Source organism: Primulina tabacum, chromosome 17 (assembly GCF_025594145.1).
Source record: "Primulina tabacum isolate GXHZ01 chromosome 17, ASM2559414v2, whole genome shotgun sequence".
NCBI classification, from domain to species: domain Eukaryota; kingdom Viridiplantae; phylum Streptophyta; class Magnoliopsida; order Lamiales; family Gesneriaceae; genus Primulina; species Primulina tabacum.
In genome coordinates this window covers 28,114,419-28,132,447 of record NC_134566.1, presented here as the reverse complement: position 1 = coordinate 28,132,447, position 18,029 = coordinate 28,114,419, and the positions used below count along the sequence as shown (strand labels likewise).

Below are 18,029 nucleotides of genomic sequence, written 5' to 3'. Positions count from 1 at the left end.
ATGTACAATAATCTATTTTTCATGTATTCATAGAATAATGTTTTATTGTATAATTATGATTTGTGTTATATTTAAATATATATTGCAAGTAATTTATTTCATTGCATATTTTTTTGAAGTTCAAATATGAAAATTCTATGAGCAAAGCTGAAGTTTGCATACCCGATAGTGGTACAACGCACACTATCCTCCGAGATAAAAGATATTTCTTGGAACTAAAACCAACAAAAATAACGGTGAATACAATATCAGGTCCTGTAGACTTGATTAAAGGATGTGGTAAAGCACAATTTTTGTTACCTAATGGTACAAAATTTTTTATCAATGATGCTTTATATTCACCACAATCGAAAAGAAATTTGTTGAGTTTTAATGATATATATTCTCATGGGTATGATATTCAAACAATGAATGAAGGGAATGAGAAATATATGTGTCTTATCACATATAAATCAGGAAAGAAATATGTGATTGAAAAACTACCAATGCTCCCTACTGGATTGCATTATACACATATAAGTCTCATTGAATCAAACATGGTAGTTGATAATTCTTCGATATTAACCAATTGACATGATCGATTGGGACATCCTGGTTCAACAATGATGCGAAGAATTATAGAAAATACACATGGTCATCCGCTGAAAGACCAGAAGATCTTTCAGAATAATAAGTTTCAATGTAAAGCATGTTCTCTTGGAAAACTTATTATAAGACCATCACCAGTTAAAGTCCAAACTGAATCATGAATGTTTCTTGAACGTATTCAGGGTGATATTTGTGGACCAATCCATCCACCATGTGGACCATTCAGATACTTTATGGTATTGATTGATGCCTCCAGCAGATGGTCACATGTATGTTTATTATCAACTCGAAATGTTGCATTTGCAAGATTACTTGCTCAAATAATAAAATTGAGGAATCAATTTCCCGATTATACAATCAAGAAAATTAGACTTGATAATGCTGGTGAATTTACTTCCCAAACTTTCAATGATTATTGTATGTCTATTGGAATCATTGTTGAGCATCCTGTTGCTCATGTACATACACAGAATGGATTGGCTGAATCATTGATTAAACGTCTGCAAATGATTGCTAGACCAATGATTATGAAAACAAAGCTCCCTATTTCTATATGGGGACATGCAATTTTACACGCTGCTTCATTAATTCGCATCAGACCAAGTGCATATCATAAATACTCCCCATTGCAGCTTGCATTTGGTAAAGAACCAGACATTTCTCATCTGAGAATTTTTGGATGTATGGTGTATGTGCATATTGCACCACCGCAACGAAAGAAAATGAGACCTCAAAGAAAGGTTGGAATTTATATCGGTTATGATAGTCCATCAATCATTCGATATCTTGAACCTCAGACAGGCGACGTGTTCACAGCACGTTTTGCTGATTGTCATTTTAATGAGGAAATCTTCCCAATGTTAGGGGGAGAACAGAAACATACCGAAAAGGAAATTACATGGTATGTATCATCGTTGTTACATCTGGATCCAAGAACAAAACAATGTGAAAAAGATGTACAACAAATTGTACACTTGCAAAGAATAGCCAATCAAATACCAGATACATTTGCTGACACAAAAGGGGTAACTAAATCATATATACATGCTGCAAATGCCCCTGCTCGAATTGAAATTCCAAAGAAACAAATTGAAGATACTCATGATGTCATTAAACGCCTGAAGCGTGGAAGGCCAGTCGGTTCCAAGGATAAAAATCCTCGAAAAAGAAAATTTATAGAGAAACACGATGATCACAAAATAAAGAATTATGTTCTTGAAGAAACACATGATGATCACAAAATAGAGAATGGTGTTCCTGAAAAAACACATGATGATGAAAATATTCTGTCAGAACCACAAACTGACGAGAATCATGAAATCTCTATCAATTACATTAATACTGGAAAAATATGGAACCGAAAAGATATAGAAGAAATTGATGATATATTTTCTTATAATGTGGCAATCGACATCATAAATGATAATGAAGATCATGAACCAAAATCTTTTGGTGAATGTAAAAATCGGCAGGATTGGATAAAATGGAAAGAAGCCATCCAGGTTGAATTGGATTCGTTAAATAAACGTAATGTTTTTGGACCTATAGTCCTTACACCTGAAGGTGTAAAACCTGTTGGATACAAATGGGTTTTTATTCGAAAGCGAAATGAGAAAAATGAAATAGTGAGATATAAAGCTCGACTTGTTGCACAAGGTTTTTCTCAAAGGCCTGGAGTTGATTATGAAGAAACGTATTCTTATGTGATGGATGCAATTACGTTTCGGTATTTGATTAGCTTGGCGGTATCTGAAAATTTAGAAATGCGTCTTATGGATGATGTTACAGCTTACTTATATGGATCACTTGATAGTAATATATATATGAAAATCTCTGAAGGATTTAAGGTGCCTCAAGCACAAAGTTCAAAACCCAGGGAATGTTATTCTGTGAAATTACAAAGATCATTATATGAGTTAAAGCAATCAGGTCGAATGTGGTATAATCGACTAAGTGATCACTTGATGAAAAATTGATATGTAAATAATTCAATATGCCCTTGTGTTTTCATTAAGAAAACAACATCCGGATGCGTAATTATTGCTGTATATGTTGATGATTTAAACATCATTGGAACGAATAAGGAAATTCAAGAAGTTGTGTCATACTTGAAGGAAGAATTTGAAATGAAGGATCTTGGAAAAACCAAGTATTGTCTGGGTTTACAAATTGAACAAAAAGAATGTGGAATGTTTGTTCACCAGACAAATTATACAGAAAAGATCCTTAAACGTTTTAATATGGATAAAGCAAATCCTTTAAGTACTCCAATGATTGTTAGATCATTAAACATAGAAAAGGATCCATTCCGACCATGTGAAGATGATGAAGCTATTCTTGGTCCAGAAGTACCATATCTAAGTGCTATCGGTGCCTTTATGTATCTTACAAATTGTACGAGGCCCGATATATCTTTTGCCGTAAATTTGTTGGCAAGATTTAGCACATATCCAACAAAGAGACACTGGAACGGAATTAAACATATATTCCGTTATCTACGAGGAACGACAGACTTGAGACTTTTATTTTCAAAAGATGCTAATCCAAGTATAATTGGTTATGCCGATGCTGGATACTTATCTGATCCACACAAGGCACGTTCCCAAAATGGATATGTATTTACTCGTGGAGGCACTGCAATTTCTTGGCGTTCACAGAAACAAACGCTCGTAACAACTTCATCAAATCATGCCGAGATTATTGCACTACATGAAGCAAGTCGTGAATGCGTGTGGTTAAAATCAATGACCCAACATATCCAAATCTCATGCGGATTATCATTCGACGAGAAGCCTGTGATACTATATGAAGATAATGCTGCATGTGTTGCTCAAATGAAAGAAGGATACATAAAATGCGACAGAACTAAACATATTCCTCCTAAGTTCTTCGCATTCACCAAGAAGCTTGAGAAGAATAAATGTATTGATGTTCGTCACATTCAATCAAGTGAAAACTCATCAGATCTCTTCACAAAGGCACTTCCTACGTCAATATTCAGAAAGCACATATATAATATTGGGATGCGCAATCTACGAAATTTGTGAAGAATTGTTCATGTCAACATCAGGGAGAGTTTACGTGACTGCACTCTTTTTCCGTTACTATGGTTTTTATCCCAATGGATTTTTCCAAGTAAGGTTTTTAACGAGGCAGTACAAAACACGTAATGAAGACATCATCGTATCATGATCATCATCACAAGGGGGAGTATTGGAAAATAATATTTAAAATGTGTTTATTGAATATTTGAATGTTGAATATTTGAATGTTTAAAATAAGAGTTGTAAATATTGAAAATTAGTGTGTGATGATGTAGGTAACGATGTATTTTATTTTTGGATTATTTGTAAAGATTTCCTATAAATAGATCTCTCATTTGTGAAGAAAATCACAATTGAGTAGAGAGAAAAATATTATAAAGTGTGTAGTTTGGTAAATTTTGAGAGTTTGAGATTTTTACTTTTTACCATAAATTTTATTTTTTCACAACAGGTGGGAGATTACATTTATTTTTCAAATATTCGTAGTGTATGAAATAAATTATGAGAACTGATTATTTTAATATAATAATAGTGATTTCATTCGTGTAATTCGTAGATGTATATTCGATTTTTTTTAAAAGAAAGATTACATTAAAATAGATTAAATATAGTATATAATTGTCATTATTGGCGACATGAAATTCACAAGTGGACCAAACCCCAATTTTCCTATCGAAGAAAATTCCAGTCAAATGTTGTTTCAAACATCAAAATCAAAATCCAGCAAATAATCGAAACTCCCCAAGAAAATGCCTCTCCATTTCCACTAGCTCTCTTTCCAACCATACCGATCTGCGATCAGAAGCAATGAATCTCCTCCGCAACAGATCCAAATCCATCTGCCTACCGTTGCTTTTCCTGCTGTTCTGCAGCTGGGTTTTTGCGGAAGATGATGTGAAGTGCCTGCAAGGAGTGAAGACTTCGTTGAGGGACCCCCAGGGCAAGCTCAGCACGTGGGATTTCGCGAATTCTACGGTCGGGTTTATCTGTAAGTTCGTTGGTCTTTCATGCTGGAACGACCGCGAGAATCGACTTATCAGTATGGAGCTTCGGGATTTTGGTCTCGCCGGAAACATCCCAGATGCTCTACAGTTCTGTCAAAGTCTTCAGACGCTGGATCTCTCTGGTAATGGTCTCTCCGGTTCGATCCCATCTCAAATCTGCTCTTGGGTGCCTTATCTTGTGACTTTGGATCTGTCCGGGAATGATTTGACGGGTCAAATCCCTGTTGACCTTGCTAATTGTTCGTATTTGAATAATTTGATCTTAGATGGCAATAAATTGTCTGGGAGCATTCCTTTACAGTTTTCGAATTTGGGGAGGTTGAAAAAGTTCTCTGTTGCGAATAATGATTTGTCGGGGAGAGTGCCTTTGTTTAACTATGCTTTGGAGCAGGATTATGGTGGAAACGGTGGGCTTTGCGGAGGTACGTTGGGTAAGTGCGGAGGCTTGAGTAAGAAAAGTTTGGCGATAATCATTGCTGCTGGGGTTTTTGGTGCAGCAGCTTCTTTGCTATTGGGATTCGGTTTGTGGTGGTGGTACTTTTCCAAGTCGAGTAGGAAGAGAAAGGGCGGAGATGGAATTGAAGGAAGAGATGATGGGAGTAGTTGGGCTGAAAAATTGAGGTCTCACAGGCTTACTCAGGTTGTGTTGTTCCAGAAACCGCTTGTAAAGGTTAAGTTGGTGGATTTGTTGGCTGCCACGAATAATTTTAGTGAGAAAAATATCATAATCACGAGTAGGACGGGGACGACATACAAGGCGGTTTTGCCAGATGGGTCAGCACTTGCAATTAAGCGGCTTTGTGCAGGTAAGATGGGGGAGAAGCAGTTTAGGATGGAGATGAATAGATTAGGGCAGCTAAGGCACCCGAATTTGGTTCCGCTGTTGGGGTTTTGCTTGGTCGAGGAGGAGAAACTCTTGGTTTATAAGCATTTGTCGAATGGGACTCTGGGATCTGTGTTGAATGGCAATCCTGGTGTTCTTGATTGGGGAACCAGGTTTAGGATTGCTTTGGGGGCAGCAAGAGGACTTGCTTGGCTTCACCATGGTTGCCAGCCTCCTATCTTGCATCAGAATATTAGCTCTAACGTCGTTCTGCTTGATGAGGATTTTGATGCTAGGATAATGGACTTTGGTTTGGCAAGACTTGTAACTTCTTCAGATTCTAACTATGTCGTAGGGGATTTGGGTGAAATTGGGTATGTTGCTCCGGAATACTCGAGCACAATGGTTGCTTCCCTGAAAGGGGATGCTTACAGTTTTGGGGTGGTACTTCTCGAGTTGGCAACGGGACAAAAGGCGCTGAATGTTAGCATGGCTGACGAAGGCTATAAGGGTAATCTGAAGGATTGGGTGAATCAGCTCTCTGCATCTGGTAGAATTAAAGACAGTATCGATAAGATATTGTGTGCTCGGGGTAACGATGAGGAGATCGTGCGATTTTTGAAAATTGCATGTAACTGTGTGATTTCTAGGCCAAAGGATAGGTGGTCTATGTACCAGGTTTATGAGTCACTTAAGAGCATGGCCGAAGAACGGGGTTTCTCGGAACAGTATGATGAATTTCCACTACTTTTTGGGAAACAAGAGTCCACCTCTCCCATTTAGCTTGGGAAACCTAGTGTGAGATGTATGGCTAATGATTATTGCACATATTTCTGCGGCCTCGGGTAAGTTCGCACGAGCAAAGTGTGTGGTGGCCGTTTCGATTTATATTCCATATCAAGTGATATTGGCTGAATATATCTGTATAAATAGGTTGCCTGCTTAAGATTTTATGCTTGAATTTATTGTAAGACAAGTACTCCTTGGTTCTTGGTATCTGTTGTTTCTCTTTTGCTGCTAGTGCTATGCTTTGAAATGTTTCATTGAAGATTTGGTTGGGGAATACTTTTAGTTCATTATAGATTTGTCCCATCTCATAATGCTTCCAAGTATTATTATGTGGGGGCGTGAATTGAGAAGAAATCGTGGAAATAGTTGTATTGGTTGAACCATTTTGAAAAGTGAAGTTGAGACATTTGTTTCATTCACGGTCCCTTGTCTCCAATCCCTCTCGTCTGGTTGTTTTCTCGTTTTTGTTTCCGTCGTCGCGGGCGGGGTATCATCGTATATTTGCCTCCATTGGTGAGAGTTGTGTGCCAACAAGGAGCATTGGAGAAAGTTCGGTTTGGCTTCCTCGCGGGTTGTTTTTTTTTTTTTTTTTGGTTTGATTATGGTTGGAATTCATTTTAACAAAATTTAATTTCTTCGAATTGGAATAGTAAAAAAATATGGTATGACTTGCTATATATGCTAAGAATGAAGAATCTTTAGGCTGAGTTGTCGTTCCGGTTTGGACAATTTTTAGTTTTTGATATCAATTTTTTTTAATAAAAAATCTTAGGAACTTGAATGGATATTGGAAGTTAAGTTTGAATTTTAAGTCATCAATACTATAAAAAGCCAATATTAGTTGTTCTTGATATTAAGCTCAGTGAAAGATTTTCTCTTTTTTAAACTACTCTAAATCAACACTACCTTCCTTCTTTTTTTTATAATAACGTGTGATTGGTTTTTCTTAAAAAAATAAAAAGAATAATAATAACAACAACAACAACAATGTGTGTGATTGATTGACTTTAGACAACTTCACATTATGACAAGATCAGAACAGAAGGTGCCAGCCAACCACTTCTCCGTGATTGAGAATGCTTTCAAAATATATTAAAATAATCATATATTATCTAAAATCAAGATTAGAGGTGGAATGTGATTTTGGCAATGGTCAATTTGGTGTGTTTTCAGGTAAGAAGAAGAATCGAAGGTAAAAGTTTTAGGATGTTTTTTATTCAAAAACTGTCCATTAATCTCGTTTTAAACTCTACATTAGACTAATAAAATAGCAAACTACATTCGTGGCCCTTTGAAAAAGTCAAAAACGGATGAGGATTTTGTGGAATCACACACTGAACCAAGTATTATTATTTATTAGCGTAGTGAGACCTATAAATTACTCAACTATCACTGAACCAAGTATATTATTTAAGTGATACTTTTTCTCTCTATTACAAATTCTCCGAGTTACTCCAACTTCACATACATTTCTCATCACAATCACTGTCTACGGTGGTTTTGTTGAGTACTTAGAGAGGCAAAGTTGAAAGAAAAAGGTCACACGTTAACTTAAAAGAGCTATGGTTAGAGCATGAGGGCTGGCATTGGGGTGATGCAGGCGGATATAGTGGTGTGCAAGCAGTGATGGAGCCACAGTCATTGAGCCCGGGTGCCTCATTTTATTTTTAAAAAAATTTATATGTAAATTTTATATAATTTTGGATTAATATGATATTAACCCGCATATATCAATTTAAAATATTAAAAGATTTTAGAGTTTAAAATTATAATCTGGGTTGAGCTATATTCCTAGCTCCGCCACTGTACAAGTGGGCATTGGCTAATGGGTCTATCATCGGTTGGGGAGGTCGAGAACTTCTTGTGGCAAATTGCACTTATACTTCAAGTGTTTCAACTTGGTGAATGAGACAACTAAGGTATGAAGTTCAAGACTCTATCTTTCCGACACCGCTATATTATGGTAGTGTAGGAAACATGCCGATATGGAAAGGGTTCTATGTTGGATTGACACACGGGATGAGTCAAAGAGGGAACTTAAGCGCCACTTCTAACCTAAGAATGTTATCTACGGAAAAAAAATATATATATTACGGAGTTGAGGCAAAAGGTCACTATTCCTAAATTCCTAAGATGACTAATGGAGATCTACTATTCTACTTCATGGATAGTCTCCAAAATTCGGCAAAGCAAGAGGTGCGGCATCGATAAGTGAAGACAGTGAGTGGATAAAGCCATCGTCATGGCAGAGTTACTCATGGAGTTCCTAGGAAAGAGAGATTCTTCCAAAAGGAAAGGCTACGTTTACCGATCCTTTAGTGTGAGAGAAGAAATGGTGGACAAGAAGGCTCATTTCTTTGCCAAAGGAGAAAAGGTAGGGATGTAAACGAACCAAACCGTTTGTGAGCTATTCGAAGTTCGATTCGATAAAAGCTCGTTTGAGCTCGTTTAATGAAGCTCGTTAAGATAAACAAACCAAACTCAAGCATTACAGTATTCGGCTCGTTAGCTCGTGAACATGTTCGTTGGTAAGTTCATGAGTAATCTTTTAGATGAAAAATAATAGTTTTGATATTTGATTTATTGATTTTACATATTATTTATGAAATATACAGAAAAAGCTATTAAATTATTTATTATAATAAATTTACAAATTTTAATAAAAATAATATATTTTTCTTTAAATATATAATTTATTTTTTAATTAATTTAATGCAAATTTAAATGTATAATTCATATTTATTAAGCTTGTTTAGGCTCGATAAATACTTGAATAAGCTTGTGAGCCATGCATATATTCGTTAAATAAAGCTTGAGCTCGGCTCGATTATAAACGAACCAAGTTCAAACATTCAAGAGTTCGGCTCGACTACGATCCCTAGGAAAAAGTAAGTCGCCTAGATGGAATGAGCATTACTATATGAGGATTTGAAGACGAATTTTGTGGCCAAGGGTTATTGCTACATATGCAAATGTCCGTGTATTGCAAGGGAGTGTCCGAAACTTGCTATGTACGAGATACAAATACTATCGAGCAACCGGACGAAGGGGTTGATCATGTAGTGTTTAAAAAAAAAAAAAAAAAGACATCCAATATCCATCACATCATGGCAGTTTATTATAATAAACACTAGTTGAAATATATATATATATATATATATTAAAAAAACAATGATTGGACTACACGCATCATATTGCCTTAGTAAAAGTTTCTGTTTCTAAGCACTTTTGCCAAAAAAATTGCGATACAGACAAAACGTTGTCAAAGGTAAAAGGACTAAATGCATTTCCAAAAAAAATGGAAATTCAATTTATAAAAAAAATTAATTTGGTCGACGAGTAAAGTATAGCATGTTGCAGGCATGAAAAAAATTTCACGAGCATTGTCATTCCTAGGCATAGCATGCATTTCCGAACATAATAATCCATCCAACTAATAATATCTTCAGCAGCTTTCATACAAATTAACATGTATAATTCACCCACAAACATGCCATTATTCAGCAATTTCAACACAAGTTTTTTACAGAGTCCACATCATAGAACGAACAAGGTAACATCGAACGAGAAATAGCTTATTTATCATAGCAAATATAACCAGATATAGTAATCCATCAACCCTCTAAGCACAAGATTTTGCAACTGCTCCAGCTTCAGTTAGCAGAGGCACAAGCTTTCCAACCCTGTGCAAGGCTGTTGTCGCTGCAATATACAAGAGAGAATATAACAGGGACCGAAGACAAAGAAGTATGCAACTAATCCGAAATTGGTTAAATGATAGATCATATACCATCACAACCACCAATGTGCTTCCCACCGATGAATACATTTGGAACAGTGCGCTGTCCAGTCCATTTTAGCAGCGCATCTTGTATCTCACTACCATCACCTTCATAGTCGTCAAAACAGTTGAAATCTCTAAATCATGTGATACTTGAGTTATTGCACCAATTATGCACAAGATGAATGTTTTTCCAAAGATTGGGATATTAAAGTGCAGGCAACTTTTAGGCTCAAAAAACTTTTCAAAGTTTTTGGTTGGAGAGTACCCAATCACTAAGATAGTTACTTTCTCATCAATAAACAATGCTTCAACAAGCACAAAAGCTCTATCATGAGAAACCACTCGAATAAACATTATATCTTCAAAATGTACTACAATCAAAATAATATACCCATTCAAACAATTGATTTGAGATTTAAGAATTGATACTGCATAACAAATTATACTAAATGACTTTATTCATTTTTAACATTAATTGAAAAGGAAAAATGATCATCCGAACATGGTTCATAACCATCAACGGTGAAGACAATGAATAATTTGAGTAGGGATCAACCCGTTTAAATTATGGAAGATCCATACTTGTCCCAACCCGTTTAAATCTTAACACATACCCACCCCGACCCATACCTAAATTTAGTAAGACCCCAGACCCGTCGAACAAAAATTCAAATTTTCCGTTTGGACATATCTAATTTTAAACTTTGTTCAAAACAAATTAAACAAAATACGCCAAAAAACATTAAACAAAATGGTACAAGCATGGGAAGGGGGATAAATTTAGAAATTAGAGAAAGAGCAAAGTTTTCCAAGCACTTAATCCATTGAAATTTGAACCAAAAAATAATAATCAATACAGGTGAAGATTGACAAGAAGATTCTCTCTTAAGATGATAATATACACTATTTTAATTATCTAACTATCTATCAATCTATATATGTATATAAGTTAATGCCCATACCCAACCCAACACCCGTTTAGCTAGACTTACATTAGGTCGGCCTAGGTCAGTTATCCATTATACCCGAATCCGTTGTCATCTCTGGCTTCATTGGGAGTATTAAAATGGAGAGAAATAAAAGATTTGGAGGGAAAAATTTAAAAAAAGTTTTGTTTGAGATTTTTTTAAGAGAAAGAGAAGAAAGTAAATAGGGGGAAAATTTTCTCCTTCACACCCAAAAGTGGGAGGAAATAGGGGGAAACACATGTTGGGGAAAAATTATAACAATGATACATCATTTTCTTTTCCTTTTTTTTCCTCTCTTCAACTCCCAAATAAAAAAATATATATCATTCCTCTCCTCTCCTCTTCTTTTCACTTTTCTTCTTTACTTTTCTACTCCTTTCTTTTCCCTTACAACTTCCAAACTAAGCCTAAATTTCAGTAGTACCATCCTCAGAAATTGCACTTTTTAAATTACTCAACTTGATGTCAGATGATTCAACTAAAGTAATTATTTTTCTCACAAAGCAAACAACTGGATATAATCAGTGACAAAAATAAAAGCTAAAAGTACAATTTTGCCTGCCCTCACGAGTCATGCCATCCATAACTAACACATAAAGCATTACTTAAATCACAATGACAGATAAGAAAAAATAGCATTTATCTCAAAATATAGGTGTTTTAAATCAAACATATTATTTCCCATGTTTGGGATCAGCCAACTGAAGCCTTGAGGTTCCACGCATATCATAAACTCGTTTTCCGTTAACAGAAACGGTAATATGTGAAATCCAAGTGGAAACAAAGGACTTGACAATGTTGTTTGACGAGCAATCCATGTTTAAGATAGCTCTCAACAAGATAAAAAATGTTAATAAGGGCAAATAAAGAAAATACTATGGATTATCTCAAGGTCAGGATGGTATAAATTGGCTCCACAGTTCGTTCAGCAATTGACTGAGACCATAACAGTTCATATGCTAAGTCTGGTTATAAACATACTAGAAAAAAACTCAATAATTCTTGCAGCTCCATTGGTTGGACGACTTGAGTTGCTTCATTTTTGAAAAGCCACAAGGACATAAAAATCCTTTATTTATGACAATGGAAACTGTTAATCAAGTTTGAATGTCTATTAAGGAGTGTAAAATATCAAATCGGGAGTTGATGGAAAATTGTGGACTTAGAATGAAAATTATCGCGCAAATCTCATGTGTACAAGAAAAAAATTGGTATTGAATCAATGTATATTTCATTTAAATGTCAATTCCATATCTAAATTTCAAAAATCCATCCTTTCATCTCCCCAAATTTACCATGTTGATGTTAGTGGTTGTGGGTTGAAACGCCATTGAATATTGAAGCAGTGGGCCTATCAAAACCTCGAATTGAAAGCTAAACATATGGAGTCCATTAAGGACCACGTTTTCAGAGTATTACACCAACCGGAAGCTATGATATGGCTTTACTAGAGTGGCTGTCTCCACCCTGAGCTATTTTCTGTTGTTTTACTTCAGATTAGATCTACCATAAATTTCAAATTCCAGTTCGCGAAATCACTGAAAATCCAGTATGCAAGTAGACATGACATATCAAAGGATAAGAGAACATAAAAATTTAACTATGTTAGAAATTTCACAGCTTTATCACAAATTCAAACTTCCCAGTTCACGGAAACTCTAAAAAAACCTGTCTGCGAAGAAACACAACAAATCAAAGAACTAGAGAATGTAAAAATCTACCATCGCAAAGAAAGATTACACAAAATTTTTTAAGCATCATAAAAAAATAAAGTGTAGTATTGATGTAAAAAATTAGGGCAGAAAAGAAAGAACAAACCCTCTGCATCCAACTCAACGACCTTGTACGACGCGCCGATCTCCGTCAGCAATTTCTTCACGCTCACGCAAAACGGGCAGTGGCTTTTGCTGCCATTAAAAACGCAGATCCATACATAATTCACCCAAAATCCGTATACACCAAGACACAATTCTCCGTTCACAAAGTTTCAACCTTTTTGTGATAAAAAAAAAATTGTAAAATTTTCACCATTGTAATCCTAAAAGATCACCAAACGAGTCCCATCGTAAAAAAATTAGAAAATTTAAGAAAGAACCATCGAGTGGTGTTTTGTATGAGCAAAAACAAGAAAAATAAATAAAGAAATTGCAGATAGAGAACCTAAAAACGATGACTGGGTTTGCAGAGACGAGTTCCTTAGCCTTGGGAAGCGACATTTTCTCCCTTTCGTGAAATGAAACTTTTTACGAAGCCTTCGAGATCGAGTTTGTGTACAAGATAAGAGATATAGATATAGATATAGATAATATAAATGTATATGCAATAATTTAATATTTTACAGGGTTTTCTAATAAAATATTATAAATAAAAGTGAATATTTTTATATTTCGAGTATCAAAATTTGTTATTATAAGACACTAAACCGTCATATTACAATTGGGACTTTTTTGCATCAGTCATTTGGTCTTTTGGCTAAAGAAATAAAACATCTCTTTATCAAGTTTCAAAACTCAGGGTCACAGGCTTCAACACTAGAATCAATTGGCTACAAATCACGACTCCTTAGTTTGCTAATACCTTCTAGTTTGCTCTCTTCCTCCTCGTAGCCTTATCGTCTTTTATCCGTCCTATGCTCTTGCTCCTCATCCCCGTCCTCGCCTTCACTCAGTCCTGATCGTCCTAGTATTTCCACTCTTTTATCAAAAAGTGATGAATGCTGCTATTTTTCAGGTTTTTTGTTTCAACTTTCTCCTTGTTTATAACTTAGTTAAATTTGGTGTATTAAGTAAAAATTTCCATCCCCAGACAAGCATCAATTTTAACTTCTTTTAGTGATTGCAACTCAAAAGCATGGCTTCTCAACTTACCTAGATTTATCGTATACAACTTTCTCAAATTAAGAAACATAGACTTAATAGATACTTCGTCCTCATCTCCAATCACTTGATTCACTTCAACTATCCCCGAGCATTTTTCTACATGCAAATTAAGATTCGTAAGATTTTTGGTTGTTGAAGATTCGAGATTAAGAAATAATTTGATTGGGGTATGGCAACAACATAATTTGCTAACAATACCCGGCAGAACATGTTCAGCATCTTTAAGCCAGGAATTTCAACCTATAGAAGATGAAGACATTGAATGACAGATTAACGTTTCCTCAAAATGAAATTATTTTAAACTATAAAATTATTCCATCTAAAAGTCACCACATATATAGAATTCAACTAGACTTTTTATGATAAATATCATGAATTTAAGTCTATTGTTAATTTATCCTTTTTAGAGTGTGCTAGTTCACACCAAATTTAAAACAACTTACAAGTAGCAATAAGAATAATAACAACAACTACTTATTTGTTGCTGCAGCAAAACATCAAAGAATCCTAAAATTCCATCATGCAATTGTAGTTTATCAATTCCATTTCACCATCACCGTGATACAGTTCTGAATGATACGAGGCAATATAGGGCAAAAAAACAAAAACAAAAACAAAAAGAAAAAGAGGACCATTATCCAGAATGCATTCACTATGAAGAAATAGAAAACACACGTGAGGAAGGGTGATATAGAGCGAGGATAGAGGATCGTCGTAGGCAGGTTCTGAATCAAGTGGTAACAGACTATTCAGCTTGGGAAACTTGATACTATCAACACCTCTGTAGAATGTTGTGAGGCATGGCTGATCCAATAATCCGTGTACCTTCAATCTAGGGAATATGATACGGTGATATCCTTCATCTTTGACTTTATCCCAAAAAATTTCTTCTACGGCGTCGTAATAAAGTAGATCGAGCGACTCAAGTTGTTTTTTCCATTTTCTAGTGCATGGTGAAGAGAAAAGATGGCGTAGGCCATCGAAAGCATGAAGTTTTATGGTTCTGAGTTTTGGGCGATCCTCAATCATTAGTTGTGTTAACTGAGTTAATTCTATGCTTTCAACTCCTTGAGAGAGCTACGAGGTTTGGCAGCTTTCTAAGTATCTGTACCTCCAGCTTTGGAAACTCAATAGCAGAAGCATATGTATTTCTCTCAGAACAATTTGTTCAATCATCCCACAATCATAAATGCAAATCTGTTGAATTTGTACAGGACTCTTTTGTGTTGCCACTGAGAAGAGTAACATAAGTTGGGGCAACCTTCGATGTATATGAATGAGAGGTTGCTCAGCAAAACATTCTGATCATGACTCTTCCACAGATATCTCAACTTTGGCAGCTTACATACATATAGTGATTTTAGTTTTTGGAAGGAATTGGATCCCTCTATAATTGTACTGATACCCCGGGCTGTCCCGGGTCATGGATAGTACCCGGGATGTCCCGGGCCATGAATGGATTAAGCCCGAGTCAGGAGAATAGGATTATTCCCGAGTCAATCTTTCCGGGATGACTCGGGCCATGGAGCCGGGCCATGGAATACCCGGGAAGTTATCTTCCTGGCCTATTGGATACCCGGGCTCTCTTATGATTTCCCGAGAAGCATTCTACTCGGGCCACTTCGATATCAGCGCTGCATTTAATTGCGTCGACGTAGTAGGGTGTGTGCAGCCGACCTATCTCTGACATTAATATAAATGGTTGACAAAATCAGGTGGTCTGGATGTGACTAGTATCATATTTGATATGTCAGAACAATAGGGTATAATCAGCCGCCCTACTATAATTAATGCTCAACACAAAGAACGAGGTCATCATTGCATCCTCTACTATAAATACCAGGTTCTTTACTTGCATTTATTCTCTATTCAGATATTAATACACACATTGAATGCTCTCATTTATTGTTCATTTACTCTCACTCTCCACATCAATCTCACAGCCATCACTTGGCTACATTGGTTTTCTTGCTTGAGTTCCTCACTGACTTAAGCATCGGAGTGGTCACGCCGGACACCCCTCCAGCGCCCATTCATGTGGTTCTTTTCTTGTTCGCAGATATCTCAAATCGCTCAGGGAGGAAAGAAGTTCAATATAGAAGTCCAACTCACATTTCCTTCAACATTTTGATAGCAAATCCGGCAGAGTACCCGACCCGACTCGTCGATTTCTCCTAGGTTGTATCATTGGCACCGTCTGTGGAAAATTTGAGTTCTAAGGCGTTGATATGGCTCCTACTAGGAGGGCAAACCAAGACACTTCCCGGATTCAGGAAGAGAACAACATGCGTCTCTCTAATGTAGGTGGTCCGCCACCCAATGGTCCCCAGCCGACCATCCATTTGACACCTGAGGAATTGAATAAGATTATCGCTGATGCCATTAAGACAGCCATGGCAAAGAAGACCACTACTCATCATTCCAGTCATCCCGAGCAGCAACGTGAGCAGCCGCAGGAGGAAGAGAGAAGGGAGGAGGAAAGGGAGTCAAGTGCAGGTTCTAAATCTCCCACTGTGGCAGAGGAGTTGGAGGAATTGAGGAAGAAGGTGAAGGCATTGGAAGGGCAAGTTGTTTCTAAGAGCAGTGCTCAGGTTGTCAAAGGATGCCCATTCTCTGACGTCATTGTCCGGGAGCCACTTCCCGGGCATTTCAAATCAGCCAAAATCAAAGATTATGATGGGAGTTCTGACCCCGAGAAGGATCTTGCTCTCTTTGAAATTATGGCCATGTTGCATTGTTATGGGGACCAGATCAAGTGTAAAGTGTTTTTAACGACCCTGGTCGACTCTTCACAAAGATGGTTCGAAGGGCTGGCACCACAGAGCATTCATTGTTTTGAAGATTTTCAAAAAGTATTCTCGCATCAATTCAGTAGTAGCAAGAAATACAAGAAGACTGATTTCAGCCTGTTTGAGGTGAAGCAGGGACAAGATGAAACCTTAAGGGCGTATATCAAAAGATTCAATCGGGTGGCCCTGGATGTCCCAGCCTGTGCACCCGAGACAAAAACTACCGCGTTCATGCAAGGACTGTGGGAAGGGGATTTCTTTCGATCCCTGACCAAAAAATTGCCCGAGAACTTTGAAGATCTCCTATCCCGGGCGGAAAAATACATCAATATGGAAGAAGCGCAGAATCAAAAAAGAGAGGCCTTGAGAAGAGCCAGAGGAGACCGGGTTGTGAAGCCCGAGGAGAGAGCTCACAAGAAAAATGGTCCAGGGACATTTCTCTCATGTTCCTCTGAGGATTGCCCGAGATCGAGAAATCCAGGAATGCAGCTCAGACATAGCCTCACTTCCCAGTCCAATGGCGAGGGCACCAAGACCAGAGAAGAGAGGGTTCTGCACCCTTCACAAAGAATGTTCTCATAGTACCCATGAGTGCCGAACTTTAAGGAAGGAATCTAGCAAGCGTCCCAGGTCAGCCTCTCATCCTCCCCGAGATAAGTCTAGACAGCCACCCTGGTTGTGTCGACTTCTCGGACATGACACTCCTCATAAATCAACAGATATCCCGAGTGGATGCAGAAGAGCAGAAGGGAGCTCCCATGAAGAAAGAAGCAGACAAGCTGAAAGGAAGGACCATTCCCCGAGCCGTTGAGTAATAAAAATGATTTCAGGAGGGTCAACAGATGGCGATTCCAACCGGGATCGGAAAGCAAGAAGCAGGAGGGAGTGCTTGGAAGTTTATGGGAGGGGGAGAGATGAGCCGGTTATAAGCTTTGGCCCAGAAGATCCTCAGGGGAGTCAGTCTACCCCACAATGATGCTCTTGTTATCCAAGCCCGAGTGGCTAATTACGACGTCCTGAGAATATTTGTTGACAATGACAGCTCTGTCAATGTCATCTTTAAAGAGGCACTGGTCCAAATGGATTTGCACGAATATCAATTAGAGGCGGTTGAGACTGTCTGTTTGGTTTTGCTGGACATGCCGTGTACCCTGAGGGGGAAATCACCCTGCCACTGACCCTGAGAATCGGGGACTTGAGGAAAACTGTGATGATAGTCTTTATAGTGGTAGACACCCCATCCTCATATATACAACATAATCTTGGGGAGTCCAGCTATGAATGAGATGAGAGTTGTGGCCTCCACTTATCACCAAAAAATTAAATTTCTAGTGCGAGGACGGGTCGGGGAAGTCAAGGGG

The 18,029-nt window shown here is 37.2% G+C and overlaps 2 protein-coding genes across 2 annotated transcripts; one reads left to right on the top strand and one right to left on the bottom strand.

Annotated features, from left to right (window-relative positions):
* The first annotated feature begins 4,288 nt into the window (after nucleotides 1–4,288).
* LOC142532027 (inactive LRR receptor-like serine/threonine-protein kinase BIR2) lies at nucleotides 4,289–6,507 on the top strand. The gene has a single exon (XM_075638328.1). The coding sequence runs from the start codon at nucleotides 4,440–4,442 to the stop codon at nucleotides 6,240–6,242; it is 1,803 nt and encodes a 600-aa protein (XP_075494443.1). The 5' UTR covers nucleotides 4,289–4,439; the 3' UTR covers nucleotides 6,243–6,507.
* Nucleotides 6,508–9,676: 3,169 nt separating this feature from the next.
* On the bottom strand, nucleotides 9,677–13,315 carry LOC142530958 (glutaredoxin-like). The gene is made up of 4 exons (XM_075636906.1): nucleotides 13,161–13,315; nucleotides 12,819–12,907; nucleotides 10,039–10,137; nucleotides 9,677–9,950 (listed from the first exon to the last, which is right to left on the bottom strand). Exons 1-4 carry the CDS (start codon nucleotides 13,214–13,216, stop codon nucleotides 9,871–9,873), a joined length of 324 nt encoding a protein of 107 aa, XP_075493021.1. The 5' UTR covers nucleotides 13,217–13,315; the 3' UTR covers nucleotides 9,677–9,870.
* Between the last annotated feature and the right edge of the window lie 4,714 nt (nucleotides 13,316–18,029).

Excerpts from the sequence above, each read along its gene's own strand:
- LOC142532027 (XM_075638328.1), top strand. The coding sequence starts at position 4,440 with ATGAATCTCCTCCGCAACAGATCCAAATCCATCTGCCTACCGTTGCTT.
- LOC142530958 (XM_075636906.1), bottom strand. The coding sequence starts at position 13,216 with ATGTCGCTTCCCAAGGCTAAGGAACTCGTCTCTGCAAACCCAGTCATC. Across the intron at positions 10,138-12,818 it reads CGTTGAGTTGGATGCAGAGG|GTGATGGTAGTGAGATACAA; the intron begins GTTTGTTCTTTC and ends ACGACTATGAAG. Across the intron at positions 9,951-10,038 it reads GCACATTGGTGGTTGTGATG|CGACAACAGCCTTGCACAGG; the intron begins GTATATGATCTA and ends TGTATATTGCAG.